We start from the raw sequence: 13,338 nt of genomic DNA, 5'->3' as shown, positions 1-13,338 counted from the left end.
TCGAATATGTCGTTGATCAGAAGTTTTAGGTTCGACTCTTGGTTATAAAGAAAATTCTATTGGGAGGGTGATCTCCAAATGAATTCTACAGTGCATGATTCAAATTTAGTAGAAACTCCAATATGGACTCTTGACATCAGGTGGAAAATTTTAAAAAAGTAATAATATGAATTTGTGAACGTGATTTGCTAGGTAATATGGGTGTATTCATTAATTTAGTTTTATGATAGTTTAAGTATACGTTTAAAGCTTAAAACAAAATTATTAATAAAGATCAAATAAAAATAAATAAACTTATGAATAAATAATATTTATAAGTTGAAAAACATATATTAATCATTATGCCTAAATTAATATTATATTTAGGTAGATGTATAAGAAAATATTTTCACGCATCCAACCCGAATTAGAGTTTTTAGCTCAATGGTCTTTTTAAGTTGAGAGCAAATTAAATTTTTTATCTTATTCAAAGACGTTGAGAGGCTGTTTGGCTATAGGACAAGTTATTTTTATTTTTTTTCGATTTTCCATAATGTTTGATATCTGTATGACTGTATTGAAATCTGATTAAATTTGATTTCATATAAAAAAAATTCCACATAGGACAAGGTTTTAGCTAAAATCAAAATAAATTTATGACAACATTTTAGGATTATGGCTATATAAAAGATGAGATTATAATCTCATAATTATTATGAAGATAATTTTATTTTGAACCAAATAAGACCTGAGCACATATGTTGCATTTACAAAATTGAGAATTTTTCATTCTACTAACAAAATTTCTAACTGAACTATTTAAATAGTTTTTGACATGTTCAAACTTGATAAAAATAACGATTGCGATCTACTTGCTCAATTTCCTCTTTTCTTCGATGAATTTATTTCATTAATAATAGACTTTTTTCCCTTTTAATTTTGTAGTCATTCTCTTTTATAGAGTTTTTATTTTATTTTACGTAATTATTGCTTTAATTGGAGGCAAAAGATTAAATTGGAAAAGAAAATCTCTGTCGAAATCATTTCTTACTCTCTACTAGTCAAAAGACGTGAAACATGTGATATTTTTGTTAATTTTAATGGTCATTTTGATGTTCTGTCAGTTGGAATGGATCAAACTATACTTGATATTTATACGATTTTAGTATTTTACTATATTCACTATTCGCAATAATACGATACTTTCATCTGTATGTCTCAATTTATGTGACACAATTTGATTAGACATTAAATTTAAAAATAAGAAAAAACTATATTATATTTACCAAATTATCCTTATTAAAATCAGGCATAATACATAAATGCGTCATTTAACTTGACATCATTCCACATTTATGTTTTTTAACATAAATGTGCCAAGTAGGATGCCAGTAGGATATGTGCGTCTATTTGTTCAATTTTATACAAATTTAAGTGTCTATTTGTGCACACACAAAATTAAAAGGAATAAATATGAAATAATGTCAAATTAAACACACATTTATGTATTATGCTTTAAAATTGTTTTAATATTTATTTTAAATTGACTTTTCTTTACAATAAAATATTATAAAGATAAAATTGAAATAATGCTATTAAATAATTATCAAATAAAGATATGTGACATTTTTCTTTTAAATGATACTCCTATTATTTCATATCGAATTTATGAGGCAATGCACAATAATTAAGAACATAATTTAAATCATACCTGTCCTAAGTGCAAGTGTAATTGATCTCCTAGAAAATATCAAACTTTGTTAAACGAAAAGGGAAATATGAAAAAAAAAATCTAACATGATATCTTAAACTTCAATAATAAATTTTTTTCAAAAATTCAATTAATATAAAGTAAAGAAAGTACAATAAACTGAAATAAATATATAATTATAAAAATTAGGCACAGTCTAATTTTAATGGAAAAATTAAAATCCCCAACCAGTAAAGAGACAAACTTACCCTTCTATTATTTTAAATTTGAAATTGCACTGTATCATCAAAATAATTCAAACTCACCTTCACCATTGTTTGTTCCTCATTTCTCACTCCTCCACCCTCCTCTTGCTTCTCTCTACTTCTTCTTTGTCTTAAAGAAGAAGAAATGAAGTTTCAGTATTTACACACAGACACGCAGTGAAGTTGAGTCAACTAAACCATTGAAGCTTCTCTCTCACTACTATTTTTTTGAATTCTTCATTCTTCTTCAATTCAATTCAATCTTCATCCATATTAATGGTTACTGCAAAATGTACATTTGCTTTAGCTTAAGCTTCAGCTTGAGCTTGATTGTTAATGGCATCATCATCATCGAAAGGGAGAAGTAGTTCACCATTTCACTACCGTAAACCTTCAACTCCTTACTCTTCATCTTCTTCATCTTCATCTTCAAACATGAACGGTCGGATGTTGCCACGATCATATTCTTCATCAACGACGTCGTTTTATGGCTCCGGGAATAGCTACAATTCCAGATCCATGACTCCAAGTCATAGTCGTTCCGATTCGGTCTACTCACAAGGTTATGAAAATCGTACGCCAGTGAGTTATCCATCGGAAGAGGAGTTGATTGATGAACCAGCTGATGAGTCTAGATCCGGAGATAGTATTTCTGTGACGGTTAGGTTTCGGCCAATGAGGTGAGTTCTGGATCTGGTTTAACTAATTTTAGATGTATGGACAGCTGAAGTTTAGGGGACAATGTAGTTAGTATTTGAATTGGTGTGATTATGGTGACAGTGAACGAGAATATCATAAGGGCGACGAAATTGCGTGGTATGCAGATGGTGGTAAAACTGTGCGGAACGAGTATAATCCAGCTACAGCTTATGCATTTGGTACAATTCTAGGCTCTTTTGGGTTTATCTTGATTCTGATTCTGCTAGCTGTGAAAATTCTCCTAGAATTTGGAAATAATGTTTTGAATTTATGGATGGTTAGGAAAATAATTGATTAGGAATTAGATTTTCTTTGAAGTTCATATAGTTATTTTGGTAATGTTTGCTTTGATGCTGGGTAGATAGAGTGTTTGGACCTCAAACAAATACTCAGGATGTTTATGAAGTAGCTGCTCAACCTGTGGTTAAGGCTGCAATGGAAGGCATACACGGTATTTTTTTCTTGGGACTGAATTGTTATTATTTATGTGTGACACACTTTGCTGTCCGATTTAATTGCATTGATCTATTATTTTTTTGTATTTTGACATGAGACCTACTGATTATGCAGGCACAGTATTTGCTTATGGAGTTACAAGTAGTGGAAAGACACACACTATGCATGTAAGTTAATTTCCTTTTGTGTTATATCTTTTTTTCCTAGTTCACCGACTCAGTTACATTGCCAATGAACTGTCTTGGAACTTTTGGTCGTTAACTATTGACAAAGCTGCTGCCCTGTAATACTGCATAATCTTTATATTTGTTGCATGTTTTGTTGAATCTCGATGGTTGAATTGTTGTTTCTTGCTTCATTTTCTTCTTTTCTAATTGAAGTTGTTTTTCTCCTCCCCATCCCCACTCAGCCCAAGTGCACAAGTTATTGTCATCTGAATGTTAATTTTTGGGATCTTGCTTTCAACAGGGAGATCACAATACTCCAGGCATAATTCCTTTGGCGATAAAAGATGTTTTCAGCATCATTCAAGATGTAAGTAAGCTCGGAAGTTTACCTCATTTTGAAAATTCGGTGCAGCATTTTTTTGTCTAGCATGATACCTTAGAGCAATATGGCATTATTCAATTTCCTCAATCATCCTTCCATGAGGATTGAGGAACCATGCTTGTTTCAAGTACTAGTGATTATTCCACGGAAAGTGTGACCTACTCTCAAAATTTTCAGACTCCTGGACGCGAATTCTTACTTCGAGTGTCGTATATTGAAATCTACAATGAGGTTAGTATGGTGTACATCAACAAATATTTTCACATACAATGAGTGACATTGATTAGAAAGAGTAATAACCATTATGCTTTGCGTGGTTGTTCCTGCATAGATGAGTTTGTTGCGATGCTACATGTGTTTAGATTTTGAGCTCATATGCTTCATAGCTGCATCATAAACTTCTCCGATACAAAGTGAAATAGTGTTTAGTGTATATTTAGCATCTGTCTTTACAAATTTGTCACTTCTAGACATTTCTAACTTCTCATACCAATTTTTACCAAATTTAATTTTGTACTCTTCGTATTTATGATGTCAGGTTATCAATGACTTGCTGGACCCTACTGGCCAGAATTTGCGTGTCAGGGAAGATGCACAGGTTTTTGTGCTAATAAGATTTTCTTTTTAGGGGCATTTGACAATGCTTTTTCTATTTGTTTCTAAAAAGCCAGTTTTTCTTGAAGTTATGGTTCTGGTCATTTTGATGTTTCTTTCTATATATTTTAGCAGAAGATGAGAATATTGTTTCATATGAGGGATCTGGATGTATCGCTCTACCTGTAGACAATCATTTAAGAAAATAATAAAAAACAATTGCACAAAAATAATGATGTCTCTGAACTGGTCTCACTAGCTTGTGAATTAATTTAGCTTGTATTGTTGTACACCTCATAAATATCTTGAGTAACCCTGAAAGTGAATCAAGAAACAAACTGAAGCTAACATATGTTACCTTTAGGATGTTACCTCCATATTGTTCTTTTCATCACCTAAGTTATAGTTCCTTAGGTTTCCTCTAGCTTTTCTACCTAGATATTAGGTTTAGGATGTTTGTTCATATTGGTTTTTTCACCACATAAGCAACAGATCCTCGGTTTTCCTTTCTATTTTTTCCTTGTTACAGATGTTTATGCTGCTGTTTATAGTTGATTCTAGTATTAAGGTATAGTTCTTGATATTTCCTACATGACATTAATATTCAGGGTACTTATGTTGAGGGTATAAAGGAGGAAGTTGTTTTGTCACCCGGCCATGCTCTTTCATTCATTGCTGCCGGGGAAGGTAATTATTCTATATGTTCCAGTTCTTTCTCTCGAAACCATTGGTGACGGCCAAGGGCATGTTACAGACAATTTATATTGATTTTATCTTTTGTATTGCAGAGCACCGTCATGTTGGTTCAAATAATTTCAATTTGTTCAGTAGCCGTAGTCACACAATATTTTCTTTGGTAAGTAGCTCAAGATGGTCCATTGGTATATAATTGCTTTGTTCAACCTGGAATGCTGCTAAGTTACTGTTGAGAAATATGTGAATTATCCCTGTGGAATCTGATTATTAAGTGGCTGTTAATTTAAACCGGGGTGCTAACTTGATAATCATCCTTGGGAACTCTGATTGGTGATTGGATATATTTCATCAGAAGTCTATGGAAGCAAGTTCTAAAGCACATTAGGGGATTGAATTATAGATTTTTTGGTTTGTAATGGACATTCCATTTCTCTGGAATATCTATCCTATTTATTAATATATCGTATACTATCTATTGCTCTAATTATATCAGAGTCTGCGGTCAGAATCTTCAGTTTGTTTACTTAATAGTTCTCCCTCCCTGCTTAAAATTTTCAACTTTCACATTTTGCTTGGTTTTTGTAGTCCTATCTTATTATGTTCACTTCCTTGCACATTTTGCAGATGATTGAAAGTAGTGCCCATGGTGATGAGTATGATGGAGTGATCTTCTCACAGCTCGTATGACTACTTGCACTGTTTGTTCAGTATTCAAATGTCAACGCTTACATTATAGCATCTCACTCTTTTTCTCTTTTTGCCCCTTAGAACCTGATTGATTTAGCAGGGTCTGAGAGCTCTAAAACTGAAACAACGGGATTACGGAGAAAGGAAGGATCATACATAAACAAAAGTCTGCTGACTCTAGGAACTGTATGTACTTTAAGCATCCCTCATTGACCATTTCTATGATGGTTCCCTACAATAATTGTATAATGGCATAGTTGTCATAATTCAGTTTCTCGTCCTTGCTTGGCATAGTGATTGACATACTACTTTTCAGGCTGTGCTAAAGATTATAATAATCTGATTGTAAAACTAATGCATTGATTGTGCTCTCAAATATTAGGTCATTGGAAAACTGAGTGAGGGGAAGGCGTGTCATGTTCCTTATCGAGATTCTAAACTTACTCGCCTACTCCAATCATCGCTGAGTGGACATGGACATGTTTCTGTAAGTATGATAAGTGCACACAAAGAGTTCTATCTATTCTGCGTATCTTTTATTTATTCAGCTTTAATGATATGCCATTGTGCATCTTTAGCCTCTTAGCTCCCCATTCTTTTTCTCTTAAATAAAAAATGAGGCACACTTTTTCCATCTGATATTCACGGTGCTTGCTGTGACATTAATTGTTTCATAGCTATGATGGCTAATTTTCCCCTTTTTTTTGTCATCTGCAGCTCATATGTACTGTTACTCCTGCTTCAAGCAATATGGAGGAAACACATAATACGTTAAAGTTTGCAAGTAGGGCTAAACGTGTTGAAATTTATGCATCACGCAACCAGGTTTGCCCTTTTAGCATCACTTCTGTTCTGTAGAATTGCTATAGAGAAGGCTGACAGTTCGATATATAATTGTTTCAGATAATTGATGAGAAGTCTCTGATTAAGAAATATCAGAGGGAAATATCATGTCTGAAACAAGAACTTGACCAGCTAAAAAGGGGGATGCTTGTGGGTGTCAATCATGAAGAAGTTTTGAACTTGAGACAGCAGGTATGATTTAAAGTTAAATGATGTGTTAAAGACTAAAGATAGATGTGATAGCGTCAAATTAATTGCATGTTTAATATATGTACCCTATTAGCTTCTTTAGAGTGTTCTTCTTTTAACATGAATGGGTTCTGTACTGAATTACTTATTCTCGTTCATTTTACAGTTGGAAGAGGGACAAGTGAAAATGCAATCAAGATTGGAAGAGGAAGAGGAAGAGAAGGCAGCTCTACTTAGTCGGATACAGAGGCTAACTAAACTGATCCTTGTTTCTTCAAAGAATTCAACTCCTGGTTATTTGGGTGATGTTGCTGCTCAACAAAGGAGTCTTTCTGCTTCTGAAGATGATGTATGCTTCTCTTTGTCATATTATCATGAGTTGTTTTGTTCAATTTCAATCTTTCTTTGCTCAGCCTCTGTGCATAGTTTCTGGATTTTAACCTAGATGATTGCTTTAAGATTCTGCAATTGGTTATGCACTGTCAAAGATGGTTTATCTAATCATTGCTATATTCTCCATTCAACTGGCTAAACTCGTTATTATTGGAATGAATATAAACTATTCCTCTCGTTGTTATAAACTATTCCTCTCATTGTTTCTTTTCCTTCCAGTTATTATTTGGACAGAGACACACATTCTCTGCCTTTATCTGATCTAGGATAGAACTCTTTTTTTGTGTATTGAGATCTTCTATTTTTGACCTCCCCTTCAGAAAATGGACAGTTCTATGCTCACAGATAGCGAGAATCAGAAAGACCCTTTGCCAGATAGTTCTGATTCAAAACACAAAAGATCCTCTAGCAAGTGGAATGATGATATATCACAGGCTGGAAGTACCATAGTATGTTGTCTCTGTTTTCTCTTTATTTCACAATTTATTCACTTTTAAGTGGAAGCTGCTTATTTAGTTGTTCATAATTCAATTTGCCAACTGAGTGCATGCGGATCTTAATCCTTTTCGCAGACTCGAAATATTTGCAAGTCAACATTTGCAGTTGGCCTTATTCATTAAGATGAATTTATTTTACTGAAAATTTGCAACTTCTAGACATAGAGTGCTGAGGTCTACTGAAGCTTTAAGCACAAAACAAAATCAGGCACACATTTCAGCGGTGCAAATGAAAAAAAATCAAAGAATATTGGAAAGCAACTGAAATTAACTCTATACTCAAACAGCATTGTAAGGGAAAATGAATAAAAATGTATGAGCAAAACTATGTCAATCAAGTTCAGACTCATTTTGAAATTTGGTTAGATTAAACATGATGCAAATTTAAGTTTAATTCAACTTTTTCTTACTTTCTATTACCAGATTTCTTGAATAATTTTCATAATCATTTCTATAATCATCCATTTAGTTTCCTTTATAATTAAAATATTGAGTTACCATTTATACTTGCCTTTAGTGCCGCCACTTCAGAAAGCATGGCTTTGGCTCTGAGGAGCACGCCTTAGCATCTTGGTGCATGTACTGAAGCACCACCTAACAAGGTGAAATGCTTAGCCTTTGATGCACCTAGCTTCAGGGCTTATATGTGCCTCAACCATGTATTTCACCAATAAATGCCAGCCAAGGTCATTTTCATTGTCAAGAATTTGACATTAGTTATTTACATGCTGAAGTTTCAAATTAAACAAACATCTATCCAGTTATGAAATTTGATTACTCACAATTTTGTATCAGGATTGAGAAGTTGTGTAGTTCTGTAGCAATATGATAGTTTTCTTATATGCCAATCATGTTCGCCTAATGGAAATTGGTTTCTGGATAAAGAATGGGACAAGGACAGTTTATCAGGAATTTGGTTTAGCTTTGCGTGGGGGTACGACTCCTTACTCATGTTGGGCGTTTGACTGCTTGGATCACAATCTCATGGATGCGACATGGAAATACTATTTTGTCCTTTCTACCTTGGCCTTAGCATTTACCGCAGCTTATGCCATCTCACTCACCAACTTAAGCATGATTGATTATCAGCTGTCACCCTTTTTCTTACCTAAATTTGTTTGTTATTTCTTTTACTTTAATAATAATAATTGTATACATAATAAACATATTTTTGAAAGAAATTTACAAACACATGTCATCTACATAGTACATACCAAACCAATTATACAATTTTACCCAATCAAATTGACAATCCCCTAGGCCCCTATAGATGAGAATTTATTAAACGAGTTATATAGCTGACCTCAACTAGCTTTGATTTATTGGTTGATATTCCACAATCCCATCTCTCCCAATCCGTTCACTATTTCCTTTGCTATTGATTCCTTCACTATGATCTAATAGTGTTGTAATCCACTTTTACCTTTCAATCGACTAAATGGTTCTATGGGTTAGGGGAAATGCTTATTTGCTTATATCTAAAGTCAGTATAGCTGGAACATCTTTCTAGTCCTTTGTAATGCGTTGAGCAAATTGTATGTGGGGCAACATGATGATTTTGCCTGTTCTGTATGAATACAGGAAGGTATCTCAATGTCAGATGAAATGGACCTCCTGGCTGAGCAAGTTAAGATGCTTAGCGGAGAGATTGCCTTCAGCAGCAGTACATTGAAGCGGTTGATGGAGCAATCTGTAAATGATCCTGAGAGTTCAAGAAATCAAGTATATATCTGTTGTTATTCTTTGATGGTTAAGTTGGATGGGACAATGATTTGTTTGACTGCTATAACCTACTGCAGCTAATTAGGGTCTCTTTTAGATTTTCTTCCAAAAGGCAGTCTTTCTACTATTCTACTGTTGGATATAAATTTATCATTTGATTCATATCACAAAATTCTAGGTTCTGTGTCTTTCTGTTAAGTTTCGAACTTATTCTCTTCTAGTGTCATTACCAAAATGATAAAGCATCTCCAATATTTGAAGTCCCCAGGCTTTTCATGTCATAATCACAGGAAGTAGAGTTGTGTTCTTTATCAATGTTCTGTTCTCCCTTACGCAATGCAGCAGTATGAATGAAGTTACTTATTCGTTTATGTTGTTTATGTAATTGTGCATTTGTGTTTGGGATCAAGACTCTTATGCTAACCCCTATGACAGATTGAAAATTTAGAGCGTGAAATCCAAGAAAAGAGAAATCAAATGAGGATGCTTGAACAGCGCATTGTTGAAAATGGTGAAGCGTCAGTTTCAAAAGCATCATTAGTTGAAATGCAGCAGGTGACCTTGTGTTATCCTTTTTGGCCTCATTGTTTTTCTTTTTCCTTTCAAATATGTGTCTCATATATCTGTCTTTTAGCAGACTCTGATGAAATTGATGACACAGTATAGTCAGACGGGCTTTGAGCTTGAGGTTTGTAGCATATAAGAGTTTATTGATGCCTTTTTCCTTTTAAGAAAACACAAAGAAGACAAATCTAAGAAATTTTTCATTGTTGTCACAATCTGAGTTCCGAGCTGTTTACTAGTTGATCCTCTGATGCAGATAAAATCAGCGGACAATAGGATTCTTCAGGAGGAGCTGCAAAACAAGGTCAGATAGCAGTGTTATTTATCTTCACTGCAAATCAAATATTTGTCACTGCTATTTTGTTCATCTTATATTCAATTGCAAGCTAGTAGTTACTTTTTCCCAAGAATAATGTGGCTGTTATCTTTTTGTTGTTTCCAGTGTTCAGTGATCAAGGAACTACAGGAAAAGATATATCATCTTGAGCAGCAGCTGCTTGCAGTCAAGGCTGAAAAGTCATACCCATCATTGGAACAACGTGTATCTGGTGAATATGTTGATGAACTTAGAAAGAAAATTCAGTCCCAGGTGATTTTTATATCATTTTTCTAGCAATAGACTTGGGCTGCATCTTTACCTATGGACTTGAGTGGACTGGTACCCTTGTAACAACCTTTTGATACAGATAGTGTCCATTCCCAAGTGTTCAGGAAGGTGGGGCGTATCTGAAGCCTAAACCAAACTCCTGACAGCATATGTTGCATCGGTCTTCGATGTGATGAACATACTTCTTTTCTTTTCTTAGTATAATTTCTCTATAGATGGTCTCTCTTCGGAGCCATATCAATATTTTAATTAAAGATAAGTTACACAGGAGGAGAGATCATGTGAACCTGCGCTTCCTCCAGAGTCTAGATATGTTACATATACAAACCTCCTTGCACCTAAATGAATGCAAGTGAACCCCTAACAATTCTCACATGATATTCCTTGTATTATTGTTCTCTGGTGTAACATTATTATTCATTGTATAACAATCCCTTTATTATTATTCACCGCAGAAACAAATCCTACATTTAATACCTGTATAAAACTAAACAACCCCTAAAGGTCATAAGAATCTTATTAGAACTCACTTTACGTAAGTCCGCCAATGTAACTATGGTGAACCTTGTTTATTCATGCTTTGGATGTCCTTAAGATTAGAATCTAAAACATGATGATACGTTGAGACAAAAGATATTCTAAGACATGTCCATCAGAGGAATTTAAATGATCTGATAAGTGGATCTATCAGGTGTACCTGTTCTCTTCTTTCTTCCCTCATCAAATGCTTTATGCTTTTCTGGTGCAAAGTTTGTTTCAAATTTTTGTTGTGATTAACTATCTGCAGTTTTTCTGTTCCGTGTACTTCTAGTTTGAATTCTTTGATTCTGTTAGTTGTATCCATCCCAATTATCAGATTGGATCTTACTAACTTTTTCATATGATGTCGTGCATATTTTTTCCGTCTTCACCTTACTGTCACATTATTAACATTGCATTTTCTCTAGATGAGTTTGTATCACAGATCTTATATATTGTTTTACGATTTGAGCAGGATATTGAGAATGGTAAACTAAGGCTAGAGCATGTCCAGATCGTAGAGGAAAATAGTGGGTTACATGTACAGAACCAGAAATTGTCTGAGGAAGCTTTGTATGCTAAAGAATTAGCATCTGCTGCTGCTGTTGAGCTTAAAAACTTAGCTGGTGAAGTCACAAAGCTCTCGTTACAGAATGGAAAACTAGAGAAAGAGTTGTTGGCTGCTCGAGAGATGTTGAATTCTCGAAGTTCCATTGCACTAACAGGTAATGTTGGAAACCGAAAGCATGGTGAAAACCTACGAACAGGGCGTAGAGGTCGGATCTCTGGCAGAGGAAGTGAAATTCCAGGAGCGATTCATGATGACTTCGACACATGGGACCTAGATCCTGAAGATTTAAAGATGGAGTTGCAGGCCAGAAAACAGCGGGAGGCAGCTCTGGAGGCTGTCTTGTCTGCGAAGGAAGTTGTGGAAGATGAGTACAGGAAAAAGGTTGAAGAGGGAAAGAAAAGGGAGGCAGCCTTGGAAAACGATTTAGCAAATATGTGGGTGCTTGTTGCTCAGCTGAAGAAAGAGACGGGTGCTAGGCACGATTCAAAGCTGGCAGCTGAAAGGCAGAATGTAGAAGACAGGCTGAACGATGTAAAAATCAATGATATCAACCAAAAAGAGCCAAATCTCGCTGATAGCCTATCCGTGAATCATACAACTGACATTGCTGAGGCTCCCAAGGAAGAACCACTTGTTGCCCGCTTGAAGGTAATTTTAATATCAGTTTCTTTTCACTTGTCTGCACAGATATTTACTCACTTGTATGTGTTCAAACGTATCAGTGTTGTTCATCTTAACTAAATTCTCTCCTTTTATTTGTTTAGTTACTGATATCCTGGCATCACAGGGTACTAATTCTGAAATGTTTCATAGAATCACAAGTAGGAGCAGCAATGTTAACTTATTTTTACTGGTCCTGTATGATGATCTCTCTGCCCTTTTATGCTACTCCATCCCTCTTGATGTTTCATTGAGTTGTAGATTTTTATTTGTAGCGGTGGAGAAAATAGAAACTGGCACTTGGATTGATCAGGCAAAAACACAAATAAAAACAGAAATTTTTATTAGTCAAATGACTGACTTCTTGAATGTTTCTTTATGTGTCTTGGTAACTTCAAAAATTCAAAAGTTCTATGATCTACTCCTATTCCTGCAGGCTCGAATGCAAGAGATGAAGGAAAAGGAACATAGGCACTCGGGGAATGGTGATGCGAATTCACATGTATGTAAAGTGTGTTTTGAATCACCCACTACTGCAATGCTTCTTCCATGCCGCCATTTTTGCTGTAAGACTCCTTTTTCATCCAAGGCTCGTAATCTCTTATCTCTCACTATATAAGCTGTTTTAATGTCATGAATTTTGCAGTGTGCAGGTCATGTTCCCTAGCCTGCTTCGAGTGTCCCATATGTCGGACAAGAATTGTGGATAGGATTTTTGCGTTTACTTAAACATTGTTTTTCAAGCCATGATTATGGTGAAGAGAAAGGTAATTGCTCCTCCTCGTACTTCCTTCCATCTTACAGTTCACATTGTGAAATTTATTTTGAACTAAATGAAATTTCTTACTTTCCTCCGTCTTTCCTTCACTGCAGGATTTCATTGTCAACTCATCCTTTCACTGTCATTCTTTAATTAGTTCACTTTGTAACCTTATAATGATAAATCATTTTCCCTTGTTACTTCACAAACTGTAAAATAAGACCCCCAAAAGAACTGCAGGAAAGAAAGAGGAAAGGATGTAAATGAGTAAAATCTGAAGGTTTCATGGAGTTGCTGTGGCATATCTATTTTGATCTCTTAACCTTCAGCTGCAATGTATAGAACAATACAAACTACCATATAGTGTTTTGTCTGTATATTCTAGACAAATGGTTAA

At 34.6% G+C, this 13,338-nt stretch overlaps 1 protein-coding gene across 2 annotated transcripts; it reads left to right on the top strand.

Annotated features, from left to right (window-relative positions):
- The first annotated feature begins 2,254 nt into the window (after positions 1-2,254).
- LOC125828939 (kinesin-like protein KIN-7D, mitochondrial) lies at positions 2,255-13,338 on the top strand. 2 transcript variants are annotated; one of them, XM_049508247.1, is made up of 25 exons: positions 2,255-2,615; positions 2,716-2,813; positions 2,996-3,085; positions 3,205-3,257; positions 3,559-3,624; positions 3,817-3,870; positions 4,178-4,237; positions 4,842-4,920; positions 5,022-5,089; positions 5,554-5,610; positions 5,698-5,802; positions 5,999-6,103; positions 6,334-6,441; positions 6,520-6,651; positions 6,815-6,997; positions 7,362-7,490; positions 9,120-9,260; positions 9,696-9,815; positions 9,898-9,948; positions 10,081-10,128; positions 10,267-10,413; positions 11,426-12,169; positions 12,618-12,747; positions 12,828-12,948; positions 13,055-13,338. In XM_049508247.1, the coding sequence occupies exons 1-24, from the start codon at positions 2,272-2,274 to the stop codon at positions 12,908-12,910; spliced, it is 3,195 nt and encodes a 1,064-aa protein (XP_049364204.1). In that variant the 5' UTR covers positions 2,255-2,271; the 3' UTR covers positions 12,911-12,948; positions 13,055-13,338. The 2 variants fall into 2 exon arrangements, with proteins under 2 accessions (XP_049364204.1, XP_049364205.1); XM_049508248.1 differs by lacking the exon at positions 2,255-2,615 and having other exon boundaries at positions 3,000-3,085.

Source organism: Solanum verrucosum, unplaced genomic scaffold, assembly GCF_900185275.1.
Source record: "Solanum verrucosum unplaced genomic scaffold, falcon-dt-bn FXZP01000067.1, whole genome shotgun sequence".
NCBI classification, from domain to species: Eukaryota; Viridiplantae; Streptophyta; class Magnoliopsida; order Solanales; family Solanaceae; genus Solanum; species Solanum verrucosum.
Note: the sequence above shows the minus strand (reverse complement) of the source record. Positions and strands in the feature narration are given on the sequence as shown.